Source organism: Drosophila persimilis, unplaced genomic scaffold (genome assembly GCF_003286085.1).
Source record: "Drosophila persimilis strain 14011-0111.01,24,50 unplaced genomic scaffold, DperRS2 tig00000000-arrow-pilon, whole genome shotgun sequence".
Taxonomy (NCBI): Eukaryota; Metazoa; Arthropoda; class Insecta; order Diptera; family Drosophilidae; genus Drosophila; species Drosophila persimilis.
This window is the reverse complement of record NW_020825288.1, coordinates 16,006,728-16,021,906: the sequence shown is the minus strand read 5'-3', so window position 1 is coordinate 16,021,906 and position 15,179 is coordinate 16,006,728. Positions and strand designations below refer to the sequence as shown.

The 15,179-nt window shown below is 42.2% G+C and overlaps 1 protein-coding gene across 1 annotated transcript in view; it reads right to left on the bottom strand.

Moving 5' to 3' along the window:
* Positions 1–15,179, bottom strand: part of LOC6587622 (protein timeless homolog) — a 67,950-nt gene that overhangs the window by 36,822 nt on the left and 15,949 nt on the right. The window contains exons 8-11 of the mRNA XM_026989943.1: positions 13,362–13,530; positions 10,806–10,939; positions 10,648–10,728; positions 5,221–5,321 (exon numbers count right to left, since the gene is read on the bottom strand). Of these exons, the coding sequence (XP_026845744.1) occupies positions 5,221–5,321; positions 10,648–10,728; positions 10,806–10,939; positions 13,362–13,530 (485 nt within the window). The remainder of the gene's footprint in view (positions 1–5,220; positions 5,322–10,647; positions 10,729–10,805; positions 10,940–13,361; positions 13,531–15,179) is intronic.

The following is a 15,179-nucleotide window of genomic DNA, read 5'->3' as shown; positions in this document are numbered from 1 at the left end:
GGCGGCCCCTGGAGAAAAGCGAGACAGAGATGGAACCCAGGTGTGGTTGGTGCGTGTTTTTCATGGAACTTTGTGCTCAAACAGCACAAAACCCCAATTGATATGAATGGACAGGGGGACAACGTTTTTTTTGCCTGGAGAACTGCACTGAAAATCCACGTTAAGTAAATTTAATGCTGTAAGAGCATCCACAAATAAGTAAGAGCACGAACATTTTAAACCAAATTTATGAAAATATATGTATTTCACTTGTATTATACATAAGAAACAGTAAAACTATAATTCGTTCCATTGACTCTTCTGAATATTATATTCCCATCCCATATTTTAAATTTGCATGCCCTGCATCACGGTTTCAGTATTATTTCAAAATATATATACAGGTATTTCCTAGACACTATTTGGGTCCTTATTGAGCTGCACATTCCCCTACAAAGCTAATACCTACATATGTGAACTGAATTCTACACCGAATATTTATTTAATATTTCATTCTTTATAGACTTTAAGTACAACATAGTTTTTGCCAATTTGTATGTAGACTTTGTGCCCGATTATTGGATTATTTCAAAAATTGAAAAGCAAAAGCAATCTCCCTGATGAAAAACCAACACAAAGACAGATAAACTAATCAAGGTAAACGAAGAGAGAGGGCTATTAAATTTAATGGTACGAAGTGGACGGGGCGAGACGGAGCTGGATCTGGACCAGGACCATAAAAACGGGAAATAGAATGGACAAATGAAAGGCAAATCAGTGTCAAGCCAGCGCCAAGTCATGGCACCTAATTGAGTAAGTGTCATCGCCGGACCATCCGCAGCCTCATCCGCATAGGGGTTCTGTTCTATCGTGCACGAGTTTGTGGTGCTGTGGTGTTGTGGTGTTGTGGTTGATGTCTGGTGGCGCACTCGCATGGCAGTGGATTTGGAAAATGGGGACAGCAGACACGTCAACTTGCAAATATACTGCTGAGAGGAGGAGAGGGAGGAGCCTGCGCCACTCGGCTCTGTTCAGTCGAGTTCAGCTCTGTATAAATGACTCTCTTCTAGCTGTGTTGTGGATATTTTATTCCATTTTATTGTATTTTATACGTTTCTTTCTGCCATACACCAACACGAGCACTTTCTGTTGTTCTTTGGTGAGCTTTGTCCTGTGCTTTTCCTTTCTTTTTATTTGTGTTCATAACATAAACTTTGTATTTTTATGCGAGACAAAGAAGTGGGACAGGGGACAGCAGAGCCAACTTGTTTGCGCTGGGAAATCAGTTAAGGACTTGGCGCACAGACTTGGCAGGACTTGAAATATATGTACGAACCCAAAACATACAGATATACCTACATCCAACTCTGTCTTGTCCCCCGTTAACGCTCGGCACTGTTTCGTTTCTGTTGGTTTTGTTTTAACACTTGAGTGGATTTTTGTGTTATTTTTGTATGATTCCTTGGCGTTGATTCGGCTTGCCTGTGTGTCTGGCAGGACACAACAGAACAGGATGTGGATAATGTGGGAAAAGGACGAGGGACGAAGGACGAAGGACTCGTCATTTATTATGCGCTCCACAAATCGAAATCAACGAAGCAACTTGATTAAGATTTAACTAAGCAAACAGACTGGCATGCAGCTGTCCCAGCGACACCTCCCCTCCGCCCCTGTGTCTCAAATTAAGTTTTAAATCCAATTTGAAATCGAAACAAGGCATTCATATGAAAGTATGTATGTATGTGCATGCATATGTGAGTTCTGTGGAGTACGACAATAGACAAGTGCTATAAATTATGCAAAGTGTCGATGCTCTTGCCATTTGCCCTGCCCAAAGTCTGGGCTGTGGCTGGCACAAAAGCAAAATTAATATTATGTGAAATAATTAAATGTGACAGACATAGCCGGCTCAACTAATTGATACTCATTGTGTCTTCGATCTCCAATTTGTATGCCAAATTTTAACTCAATTAACTAGAACTAAATCGAACGTACATACAAACTCGTTGTTAAACGGGAATGTACATAGTCCCGAGGATACTGAGGGGAATCGTGCCGGTTGTGGGCACCCCCACGTAAACTTGGACAGAAAGCAGACGCTACTGATCTGAGTATTCTGAGTGGTATTTGCTGGCAGTACGAAGTAATCGATGTGTGGTTTTCCAGCAAAGGTGAGTGTTTAATTTTGTCTTCAGTGTTGTCATTGTGTTTTGTGATTTATGGTCGTGTTTATCCAACATTTATACATGACATAATTTGTTGGTCTCTTGAAAAAATATGTGTCATACCCGGCTTAGAAAGCCTATGATCTACGCTCAAAAAACGAGAGGTAGTCCCTCTGATCTAATGCTCCAGGAGCAAAAAGAGTTTTAAGATAGATCTGCTGTTCTTCTTTACTTTTCTTTTTGCATTCGCAAATAATTTCATGGTCGGAACTCTGGCCTCTTGTTAAGAAAAAAACACCTCAAAAGCAGATTCTAGTTAGAGTGATTTGGACGTGGCTTTCTTTGGCATTTTATGTATATTTTAAAATGCTTAAATCCTATGCTAATGGTAAGCTAGTAAAGAGTCTAAAACATCCCTCCACTCACAGGGTAGCATGAGTAAAAAATATTAATTAAAGCCAAACCGCAGGCAGAGGGCATACAACATGCAGTTTGCGGTTGCCGGTAATTAATAAAATGTACGGCTGCAACAAGCGGAAGAGACACGGACCTAGTCAATGGCCACTTTGGGGACTGGTTGCCTTTTTTCTGACCCAACATTAGCAAGGGCATTTTTCATATATAAACGTTTGGTGGAGTTTTTTGGTGCTCTCTTTGGTAAATTGCATATTGTTGCAGCCGGAAAACTGTCAACTGACCATCAATCTATTGACGGCCGGCGGGCGATAAGCTGCCCATAAAATCCCTCGGTCGCCGATAGAACGAGTCACGCTTTTTGTTTGAGGCTTAACGAGCTCAACCCTTTGAAAAAAAAAAAAAAATGACGCAGACACAAAAGAGGGCTTCAAATGCTTTAAGCACTGCGATTGAGCACAGGCGGAGACTCTTTCATGTGGACCCACAGACGGACGAGCAGGACACCATTGAATGCGCTTCAAGGCACAGACAGCGGCCCAAACGCTAAAAGGATGCGACCACCGTGCCCACTCCCACACGCACTGACGCAGGGGCTGCCATTGTCCAGACATTGTTCAATCCACTTGTAAACAAAAAAAGGGAATACTACTTTAAAATTAAGTTTGATTTGATTTGGAAAGTATATAAAGGAAAATCCCTAATACTGGTCATTTGTTATTCATAGAATTCTCAATTTCAGTCCCCATTTTTGGTCAGAATGTATTGTCTGTTGAATTTATTAGTAGTAATAAGTTGTATTAAAAACCAGGATGAAAATATAATGAAAGGTCATGGGAGGATTTGTCGTTCCTCTTGTGATTGGGATTTACGCGCTTGCGACATGCTCACATGCACATTTTCGTTATCTTGTTGGGTTCGTTCGCCTGTTCTCTATTCCTGTTCCCTCTATTATTTCGCATGTTTCTTGCTATATTCGTTCAAAGGCCAAGAGCCGTTTGGGAGGAATATAAATACTACCACAGTTATATGAAGTTTGTATTAATTAAATTATTATATCATAATTTCAAAAGTTTTGATGTACATTCTTTTGTAGACGCTTTTGGATAGTTTAAAATATTTAACTTATTTTTTTTTTTAGATAAGTTTGCAACTAGTAGGACATACAATATTAACGGTGAAGTGAAGTAGATATTATTTTTTCAGAAGCATTCTCAGCTTGATTAAACTGATTCAGCTTTTAAAAGTTCATATCTGTAGTTTAACTTTGCTTTTAAAGTTAACTATCAAAAAAGTTCCACTGAAAAAGTGGCTCACTGTGCCCATAACTCGTGCTTTAAAGACCGAACATGATATCCACCGAACACAGAAATTCTTGATAGAAGTTGGCTTCCACAGCGGAAATCATAAATTTCGCACACAAAAATCTCGATTAACTGCACGGCGCGGCAAAAGTTGGAAACTTTGCCGTTGGCAGAGTCGTCTTCGCCGTACACCGTCGCCGTCTGCATCTCCATCGTCCTTGTACTGTATATATTTCATAAAAAAGTGTCAGCCATGGATGCGCTTTAAAGCGCTTGTCAGAAACTTTTCCCTGCCAGCGCCGCAGTGAAACAGAAAACTGCAGTTCAGCGATAAGGTATATGGATGGATACTTACTGCAGCGCGCAGAAAAGGAACGTTATTCGTATATGCATACATAGATACTGTATCTGACGAGCACGTCACAGCAGAAAAGCAGGAAAGCCATTATCCTTGTCTAAGCAAAATCGAGAAGCTTTGGCATTTCCGGTGCACCAACGGCAAATTGAAAAGTCATGTCAGCCGGGAGGAGGAAGATACTCGTACCAGATGATGGAAAATATGGACAGCGGATTGTCAACGCTCCTCTGCGTTGGATCCCGAATCAAACGAAGCCGAAAACAGAAATTTCGCAAAGCAATGCACTTGGCAGGCGGGGAAAACGAGCAATGAGATAAAACAATTACACGTTTAATATATTTTCATTTAGTAAACCAAGCCAAGAAGCAGAGAAAAGCAGGAGCAGAGGAGCAGAGGCTGAGGCTGGCATAAGGGTGAGGAAAAGTTGGTTCTATGCTGCGTCATTTTTTACTTTTAATGAAGCGCAAGAATTTCTGTTGGATAATTTGTTAAGCGCACTTCGTTGGCCAGAAGGACGCAGCAGAGGATGGCCAGGCTGGCCAGAAACGCAAAAAGCCAAACGGGGCCTGCAAAAACTTAGACAATGCCAGGCGAAATGCAACAAGGCCATGCACAGACAGAGAGAGAGAGAAAGTCAGCTGAAAGTTACGCTATAATTTGGCTTATTTCAGCCAGCAAATTTATAGAGTGGAGATGCAAAATACTGCACCGGAAGTGGCCCCAACTGTCCAGGACGCAGCGCGAAGGGCCAGGGACACGAGCCAGAAGACAGCAGACAGTAGACAGTAGACAGCGCAAGATAAATGACACGCAAAAGCCAAGTGGCAGATTTTCATTTTTAATTAAAACAACGGTCAGAAGAAGGTTGTGCGATGGTTCTGGCTCTGGCTCTGGTTCTGGTCGCGCGGGCATGCTACCTTCATAATGCATAGTAATAAACAATAATTAAAATGTTGGCAGTGGGCGGGCCTCCCCACCCGTTTCACCTTTCTCGACTCACCTGTTGTAATATTGTGCATGAAAATCTCACGCAGAAGCAGCAGCTCATCTTTGGGTGCAGCGGCAACGGCGCCGAACACCTCGTTCTCCGGCCAGACCTCCCTGCAGCATGAACACGAATGAGAACCATACAAGAAATACGTTAGAACGAGAATGGGAAAATATATTGAAAATATGTATATGTATGTATCTTTACAAGGAGCAAAGCACGTGCTAAGTGCAAGCGTAGAAAAATTAATTATCACTCGGGAGTCTCTGAGAGTTGCTGCCGTGGTTCACTAATTGGAAACCAGTTTTATCCGGAATATCAGCTTGCGAAGATATTATTATTATAAATGATTATCAATAATCGAATCGGATTAACAACCGTTAATTAAATTTGCATCGCGAACTCGCCATCAGGGAACTCATGGCATAAATCCAATGTTATTATACATATATGTTTTTGCGGATCAACTTATAGGCGGTTTAGTCCTTATAATTGTCACTCTGCTACAGGTTTGGTATCCAAGAACCTTCTGTCCATGGTTTATGGTCAAAAGTTTAAAGTTTTATGGTTTTATAGTTGACCCATAAGATATGAACATAACTTCTTTATTGCTATTATTTTCATCGCATAGCAACAATTTATGCCAGCAAATTCCTTTTGCTGTAACATCCATTGATCATTTGTGTTCGGTTTGTATATCCTGCTAAGCTCACCAACTGAATTCCATTTGAAATACTTCATACGGTTTAATCTTCATTACAGACAAAACTGGCAAAACTGCAGGCCTATACCCCATGTAAATTTTGCTAAAAATCGATTTGCGAGCTCGATAAAATTGCTCGATTTTGTGGCAAATTCGGAGTGGAAAACTTTTCTGAAAGGCCTATAGAAATCACTAGCACCCTAACCCCTATCATCATCCTCATCAGCAACCGCCACGCCGGGAGCAGCGGCAACAACAATGGCTGAAATAACAAGCGACTGACAGGCTGCAAAAATCCAAACACATCAACAAGCGCGATGCAACAAGCAAAGCTTTTAGCTCTCTCAAACTGAAATTGATGCGTTTAAAATTGCGTCTCATGTGGCAGGAGGCACCATTCAGCTTCCAGCGGCGCCCAGGCTTGGCCAGTACTCGCATGTTGCATTTTCTCCTCTGTGTCGGCTTTCCTTGGTACCCTTTTTGTGCGGCACGCAAATAATCCCCACCATTCTGGTGATGCAAGCCACGCTTGCAGGCTTTTTGCAACGTGGTCGCTGTTAATTTAATATTTGAAAGCAGCTTAAAATGCAACGCACAGCAAGAACATAACGAGAAAGAGATAGTGACTGGCAGGAGCTCCCCGTACTCCAATTATAAACTGGCCTTCTGCAGTGTGTCAGTTCCTTTTTGGCATATCAGCTGCCACCAGACACAGAGCCACAGAGGCACAGACCCACAAACCCACAGACGGAGGACGAGGCAGTGGGACTTTCTAAGCGACATATTTATGCTTATTTGTTCGTGTTCGTAGGCGATAGTGCAACTTATGCTTTTCGCTGTCGCCCAGCCAATAAATTCACTGACACACTCTGCAACTCTCTCTTGCAGTCTTGCAGGGTTTCGACTAAAGGATACCCGAAATATGCCCGAGTATCAGGATCTGTGAACATGAACATTCTACATACAAATATAGAGCATATACATATGTATGTATGGATTTTATTTAAACACAGTTTTTTCAGGCTATGGACGCGCACTATAAAATATTTTCAGTATGGAGCTTCCAGTAATATTCTGTATTAATTTCGCATTTCTGGCTGTAAAAATGTGCCCGATAAGGACCATATATTGAGGATATCTGGTTAAGAACAGACTGCAACATCATTATTATTGAGTGATTGGTGTTTACATAAAAGAACAAGGTTCCACAGATTAATCTTCATGAACTTAACAGAAGTCTATAGATTTGGTGGCTCTAGGTTATAGTCCAAAATATGTAGAACCTAATCTTTGAAAGATTAAAACGTCGAAGTCTACTGTTTGTTCTTGTGATGCATGTAGATACATGTATCTACAAGAACACAAAACATTCCATTCTTCGACTACCGTGGATATAAATTTGAACAGTGCTACTCCATTAGTTGTTGCGAGTTCCGTTTGTAACCCTGCGGGTCCCATTTTTAGAGGCTGGTGGGGCCGAGTGCTTGTTAGCTACCGCATGCTAGCAGCTGCATGCAACAGCAACAACAGTGCAACATCATTGTGGCTGTGGTGTGGGAAGAGGGGGTCAGCAGTTTTGGTTTACGTCATTTAAAAGTTATGCGACATATTTTGTGAGCAGTGTTGCCCCATCCCCCACGCCCAGGCGGCAGTGGTGGCAGCACGACGATAATTAGCGGTTTTTGCATAGTGGTGTGCCTTGGCCTGGTCAGGAACGAGTATTGGTTAATTATAAACCATGAAAATCTATGAAAACCATCAAAGTGGTTGGCGGGGCTTCGGGTCAGAGGATGGGGGGCAGAGGAGGCTTTTGGCTTTTAAGTTAGATTAGTTCCTATATTGTCGTGTTTATTTCGGAACAGAGCGAAATGCTGCACAAAGCTGCTATTTATAATCACATTGAACGAAACCAGATTAATTATAAATCGATACGCACGCCAGAGCAGGATTATGATGACATCTTGTTCATGCTCAAATTCCAGGCATTGCCCGACAAATGCAGTGATTAAATAAATAATATGTTATAACGAGCTGTTCCACGTATTTATTTACATATTTTCGTTGTCTTTCATTATTATTTCAGAATTAAAATACCGACATTAGTTGTGGCGGCTATTGGTTTTCAAATCAATCTCAAGGCAATTGCTTTTTTAACCCTCCAAATCGCAGAGTGGTTCGAGAGCAATTTAATGTGTTATAGATGGGGTTTCTTGCATTGGCTGATTGGGATTGCCATTCGCCTTTTTATAAAAGTATGGTTCCCTACTTTAACGCAAATGAATGTCTGTTGATTTGAAAAACACGAGCTGTACGCCAGCTTTCTCGTGAAAGCAGCAAATGCTAAATATTCACAGTCAACAAAATCAACAAGAGATGCAGCCATAGAAGTAACAGTAGCAGGGCAGTAGAAGGAGCAGCCTTCCGTTGCTATGCTAAATAAGCGCATCAGCAGACGCTTAAATAAGCTTAGTTAAGAGCCAGGCCGGGGCTAGGATGGGCTGGGATGGGCTGGGCTGGGCTGGGCTGGGCTGGGGATACTGGTAAGACGGGTAAAGGACTGAAAGTTCCGACCAAAGTGAAGTTTGAATAAACATTTTGCGCATTTACTTCACTTAAAAGTTTGTTTTTTCCAAGCTGACATTTCTGTGCACCCATTAAGCCAGCGCCGAGGCAAAAGAAGAAAAAACCAAAAACGCTTCCAATTTCATTTCTTCTTTTTATTCCAGCTAAAACGAAAACCCCTAATAGTGTGACTTGGCAACTATTTAAAAATGCTGGACACACATGCAAAATGTACTTACATCCACGCCAAACCAGACACAACCCAGTGCGAGAATTTGTTCACCCACCGACTCCAGTTTATTTTCAATATATTGTTTACCCAAAAATGTTCTCTATGCGAGAAAAACAGTATAATATACCAGAGGAGATGAAAGTTAATGGACTCGCCTAATCCGAACTATAGAATACTCTTAATAAATAGAGTTTTTAGTTCATGGGCGAACTATTTGTGTCTATGTCTAGAAGGAGTACAAATTATCCCGGCCAAAGCGGAATCTCTTGTCCTTGATTAATTTATGACAACAATGTGGAGACTCTCTATTAGGGTATGCGGCACAAAGTGAGTGTAACTGTCCCGAGCCGTGAGTGCTAGGCAACGGGGGCACAAAAAGTTCCAGACAATGGCCAGACAAAAGTGTGGGCTTCGAGGGCGTGGGCCGTGGAAGTGGCAGGGACAGAGACAGAGACAGAGGCAGTGGGTGCATGCTTTGGGTCTGCTCTACCAGTATATGCATATCGCATTTTAATTTATTAGCACAAAAAGCGTCTAGACCTTTTTAAGCTGCCACTGCAGCATCAGCAGCAGCCGGGCAGGGGGCAGCAGGCAAAAATGGTATACATATTAATACAAACATTTTCGTTGGCAACAATTAAAATGTACATAAATTTCGAGAAAGTTTGACAATGGAAATTGCTTGGGAAAATGTATGTGCATCATAAGGGAACCAAACGGAACGAAAGAACTGAGGGAATAGCTCTTTCCCCAATGAAACGGAAGACAGTTTCGAACCACTTAAACGGGAGACAAACATCCAGCATCGAAGCCTTCGACTATTTGCAGAGGTCGCCCCTCATCGATGCCGTCGGGCTGGAATCCTTTGAGGCAGCCCCAGACCAGGACCAGCATGCAGCAGGTGGAAAATTTTAATGAGGTTGTAATTAAATGACTTGGAAACATTTAAACCACGTTTTCGATTGCTCTGCCAGCCTTTGACGAGGCGACATCTGTCGAGGCTGCTGCTGGTGGCCCTGCCGCCTGCCTTCTGTTTCTACCTCTGTGTGTCGGTCTTATTTAAATGTTGACGCGCAAAAGATAAATTATTTTCACGAAATTTTCCAGCACAAACAATCAACATTTCTTGGGCGCGTCTTCAATGAGCTTTACATAATTGAGCGGGCAATTAAATTGAAAGGCAAGCACATCCTCTGAACCCAGAGCTCACTCCAGCCTAGCCAGACGATCTGTCCGCGTGGGCCGCTGTGGTTTGTTGACTGAAAAATTGCACACGAAAGAGACAAAAACCAGAGTTGAAATGGTCCTGCACAACCTCCTGTCCCGCCAGACCACAGAGCACACAGCACCTTTCCTCCTTTTCGTTCTTATTCTCATTATCAGGCGAAGACCACCAGCACACCAAGGACATACCGTGGAGTGCCGTGAGCGCCATTATCTGTAGTTACCTGGCTGAGGAGCAACTGCATCGTGCTCTGCCTTAACAATAAATAAAAACTATTTAATTTGAGGGCAGCCCAGAGCTCACGCCGACCTCGCTCCGTGCCAGTGAGTCGGGCGGAAAAAAATTCGAGTATGAGGAGCAAACAGCAAGAGAATAAAATTCGATAAAAGCCAGCGAAGTGGGACAAAAGCCCTGAGAATGCTGTCCGGCTGGAAGGCGGACCGAGCGGTTTTTTCTTCCCATTTTTACCAGAGTTAATTTATTATGCGAATTTCTTTTGTACCTTTTCAGAGCAATGCCGCAACGGCCCGGGCCAATAGTCAATGTCAAGTTATTAAAAGAAATATTTTCAAAGGGATTACGGCTGCAAGTTGTTGCTCAATTTGATGGCAAAGTTCACTATGGCAACGCAGCTGGCAGGGCGGCCTGGCAACGCCAGAGACCGGCTTATATACATATAACGTTTGATGCCCTTTAGACCGCAGCCCAGAAACTCACCTGGCAGCCCGAAGCAGGGCAATGGCCTGCTCCAGTTTCTCGGTGCGAAGCAGTTTATTTATGCGGATCATGCAGTCCTCGCTGTCAGCAGGGAAGAAGCGAGATAATATAATAAGAACAAGCTGTACAAAAGTTGCTTATTGGTATGTTTTGCTCACCGCTGATCATCGATTGACTTATCGGACGCAGCATCAAAGGGAATGGGCCGCTCGTCCTCTGGAAGGACCAGTTCTCCGAAGAGCACGGTGCACACTTCCGATGCCATTTCGGCCCATTTGCTCGATAATTCGTCCTGCAATTACCCAACAATCAATTATTTATGAATCGGAATTGTTTGAAAATAGATAATAGATAATCGCAAAAGGAAATTGGGCGCAATGGAAAAATGCAGAAATGGCAAAATTAATTCCACGGAACGCAACAGTAATTATTACCAAATATCTACTAACATTTCTCGGCCATATGCATGTGACAAGAGACAAATGCCCAGGAAGTTAAACATTCAATAAAACACACATTGCGATAGAGATTAAAATGCAAATAAAATGATTTTAATTATTGGATTTTTTCAAAGCTGGCCACCAAACAGCCAAACCATGGAGTATTTCGATTTAGTCATGGATATGGCAAAAAATTTGTCGAATCTGCAGACTCTATACTGAGTCCTGTCCAAATGGGACAACCCCCTTGTCCGATGATATAAGCAGGGCTATATAAATTAATTTACATCATATTATTAAAATGAATTAAATTGAAATATTCGAAATCCACAAACAAGCAAGAGTATTCCGATGCTGCAGCCTGATATTCTTTCTGATTATTTGCTGTATATTTTCATAAAAGAAAATAATTGTAAACCATTGTTTTCGAATTTTTTGCCTTATCAGTTCTGTTTACAATGCATATTAATTGAACACCGATGGATGACGCGGCGTCCTTCTAAATACAAGGACATGGCATATGGCAAAGTATTTTCATTTCATTAAATTTATGGCAAGTGAAAATCTCTGCTCATACGCGGTATACGAAAGGTATATACAAGTATCTATGTACATACATACACACATATGTATGTGCAAAGGCTTTTAAAACTTTTGAATTTTTATTCGGGTAATCTGGTTTAAATAATTCCATAGGTTACCAACAATTATAATGACACTTTTCAAGGTTATAGGACCTGGAGTGTCTGGAAAATTCGACTTGCTTCTAGGAGAAAATAGATATTTATGATGTTTAAATATATGTCTTTCAGAGGGAAATCATTTGAATCATCGCTGACTACCGACTACCAGGTATCGTATCGTCGGCAGACGCTTCTTTGGCTTTCGCTTTTTGTTCCACAGTTCTTTTGTTTGCTTTCCACGTTACACAATTTTATACATTTTGTTTATCACTCGTTTAACTTTTGTTTGCCGAAAAGGGAGGAACATGCAAATATTTGTGCCTGTGTGCGTTTGTCATGTTTTTCGCTTGCTCGCCGGCAATGACAAATATTTATAAATTAATTGTTGAAAAATTGATGCGCGAAATGCGTGTGCTTGTGTGGCAGCTACAAAGGCACGGAAAACAACAACAATTCGGGAAAATATGTCAAAATTAAACACAATCGAAGGCTGTTGCATGAAAGGCATTCTTGTCCCTAGCCGAGTCAGGGCCAGTGTCCATATCCCTGCCCGATCCACATGCATGTCCTTGTCCGTGCCTTCTGACCACCTTGCGTCCAACAGGCCCAAAACGGCGGCCACAAAAACGAAAAAAAAAAACAAATGCTAAGCGGCTGCCTGACTGCCTGTGCAGGTTCCACACGGTTGTGGCAAGCATCGGCAGTCGACAGTCGGAATCCAGTAGTCCTGTGTCCTGTGGCCAGTGGCCGGAAGTCACGCTCAGCGGCGCTTCCTGTCCCAGCGCGACAAAGTGTAGAAAAACAAAAGATGGTTAGATATTGAATAAATGGGGCTAGAACAGAACTGGCACTACGCACCGAAGATACACTAAACTGTGATCTCTCAACCTCAGAAATTACAGAAAAACTGTTTGTCTTTTTTTTGAGGTTTTTGTATTATCTAAATAAAATATTTACTAAGCCCAATCCACTATAGAAGTAGTGCAAATGCCCTTTTAAGCACTCTCTGCAGAATGTTTATTCCCTTGACCTCCTAAGAGTATTTCAGTAAAACAAACAAAAACTCTGAGCAGCTTGAAAAGAGTCAGAGCTGCGGAAAAACAACGGAAACCTGGTAAGCCCAGCGCCCAAAGCTGCTCACGATGGGCGCGTGTGTGGGTCTGCTAGTGTGCCCGTGTCGCCGTGTGCATGTGCTAGGGTCACATTCAATCGCATAAAAAGCATTGCACTCCCAGTAGAATATACATACACACTTAACCAGCAGCCACACTCGCAAAAGCATCGCCTAGACCCTAGACTGCCTTCTCCTGGTCTTTTTATTATTTTTGCTATATTTTCAGTCAATTAAATTTCACGATCATACGCATAAATCTTCAACCGTTCCCGCATAGACGGCAATTGTTTTTATACACCGTTGACGTTCCTTTTTTTTGGCGTCTTTTTAATACATTTTATTGGCAATTTAGAGTATGTTTTATGGCGGGCACAGCAGGCGATGACCACCAGCAGCCCAGAATAAAGTTATTTAATGCGGCAATTTATTTTTAAACATTAAACCAAAAAATATATATTTTAATTTAGCCGCTCTTACCTCCGTGGGCTGGGGGGCCGCTGTTTGTTTGGACTTGGCCTTCGGCTGCTTCTTCCTGCGGCCCCCGGCGCCGCGCCGCTTGTCCTGGACAACGACAGAGTCCTGGCAGAATCGCTCCATCATTTTAATGAAAACGTTGGCTGTTTCCACCACATCGCGCAGGAATACCCTGAGAGGGAGAGGAAGAGGGAGAGGTAGATGGGGAGGGTGTACTAGTTAACAAAATGAAAATATATTGTAATTAAATTTTTTATTACACATGTAGGAGTATACGCATCCATCCAAATTGAATTTGTTACATGTTGACCGCCTCCCATATGTAAAATGCATGCCACATGCTCAAAATTCAATTAAATGTGGCAAATGTATGATTTTTTCAATCGCTTCCATCATTTCCTGCCTTTTCAATGCTTTTTGTCATCGTCCAATGCAATTTCCATGTTGCGCGCTTAATGGAGAAATATTTATGTTCATTCCTAACCGCCAACAATTAACCAGCTGGATATCATGATCACTCGAAAACACACATTCCAACTGAGCGGCTAGCATTTGAAGCACAGGAGAACTTATAACATAATATTTTTAAAGGATTTTCAATCATTTTTGACCATTCATTCAGCTTTTATGCGAACAAATCAAAGCCGAACATCAATAACCTTTTCAGGCTGCCCGAAATATTTATTGAATATCATCGAGCACGTTAAATAGGGGAAATGTTGGCCCGCCCACAGCCACACCACTCCACCCACAACCACAGCGCCTGGGGCCGCCCTCTGCCAGGACTAACTAACCTAACTGGATTCAAAGGCTCCGTCGAACAGACGGACAGACCTTTTTCTGACTGATGATGTGGCCTCTGCGCCTGCCCTTTCTTTTGCCTTTGCCTTTGCTTTTGCCGCTGTCGGGCCGATGACGCCTCCAATTAGCAAATTACCCTTGGAGTGGGGAAAGGCCCGAAACCGAAACAAAAAACGGGCAAAAGACAGCCGCGAAACTGCCAAAATCAGCTGCCGCTTTGCAGAGCAGCCAACTTCCGCTTTGTTTTCAGCCAAGCCAAAAACTGAAAGCCTGCGTCATTGTGCACGTCAATTTGTTAAAATGATTGATTGCCGTTTGAATAATGAAAATCGCGCGAGTCACACAAAACGACAATTCGGAGCAGGAAAGTATGCAAAATAGGCGGGCAATGATGGGCAAAAAACACATACATCAGGAAGGGCCATGCCTAAAACTATACGGATGAGGAATGCATGTATGTAACTCTATGAAGAGCTCAATCATTCCATTCACAATCATTTCTTAGTCACGCTTTGATTCATGGGTATAGCACATATGTAGATACCAGTAAAAAGCCAAAAGATTGCTGGCTAAACTTTCTGGTATTTAAAAATCGTATTCAATCAAATTTTTTGTAATTAAAGACTTTGAACTGTTCGCATTTTTCATTAGTAACACATTAATGTTATACAGTTTAAAACAAAAACCCAGGGAACTGTGAAAAACGTCTATATATCAAATATTTAAAGCTAGGTCTTCTAAAAAATTGTCGCTAGCTGTGCCGGGTGCGGAATCAGGGGTCCCGGCTTTTAACATGATTTCCCAAAATTTGCATACATATGTGACCCGTGTCCGTGTGCTTCAAGTCTTTCCGCGTCCACTCTAATTGCCAGGACCGGTACCGGGACCGGGTCCCGGCTCTCAGGCTCATAAAAATGTTACATCGCGCTGCCAGCGAAAAATGGTAAACTTCCAAAAAGGTCGGCGATGTCGCGTTCAAAATTTATGCAAATTCATTGCGAATTTTAATGCCAGCAGCCA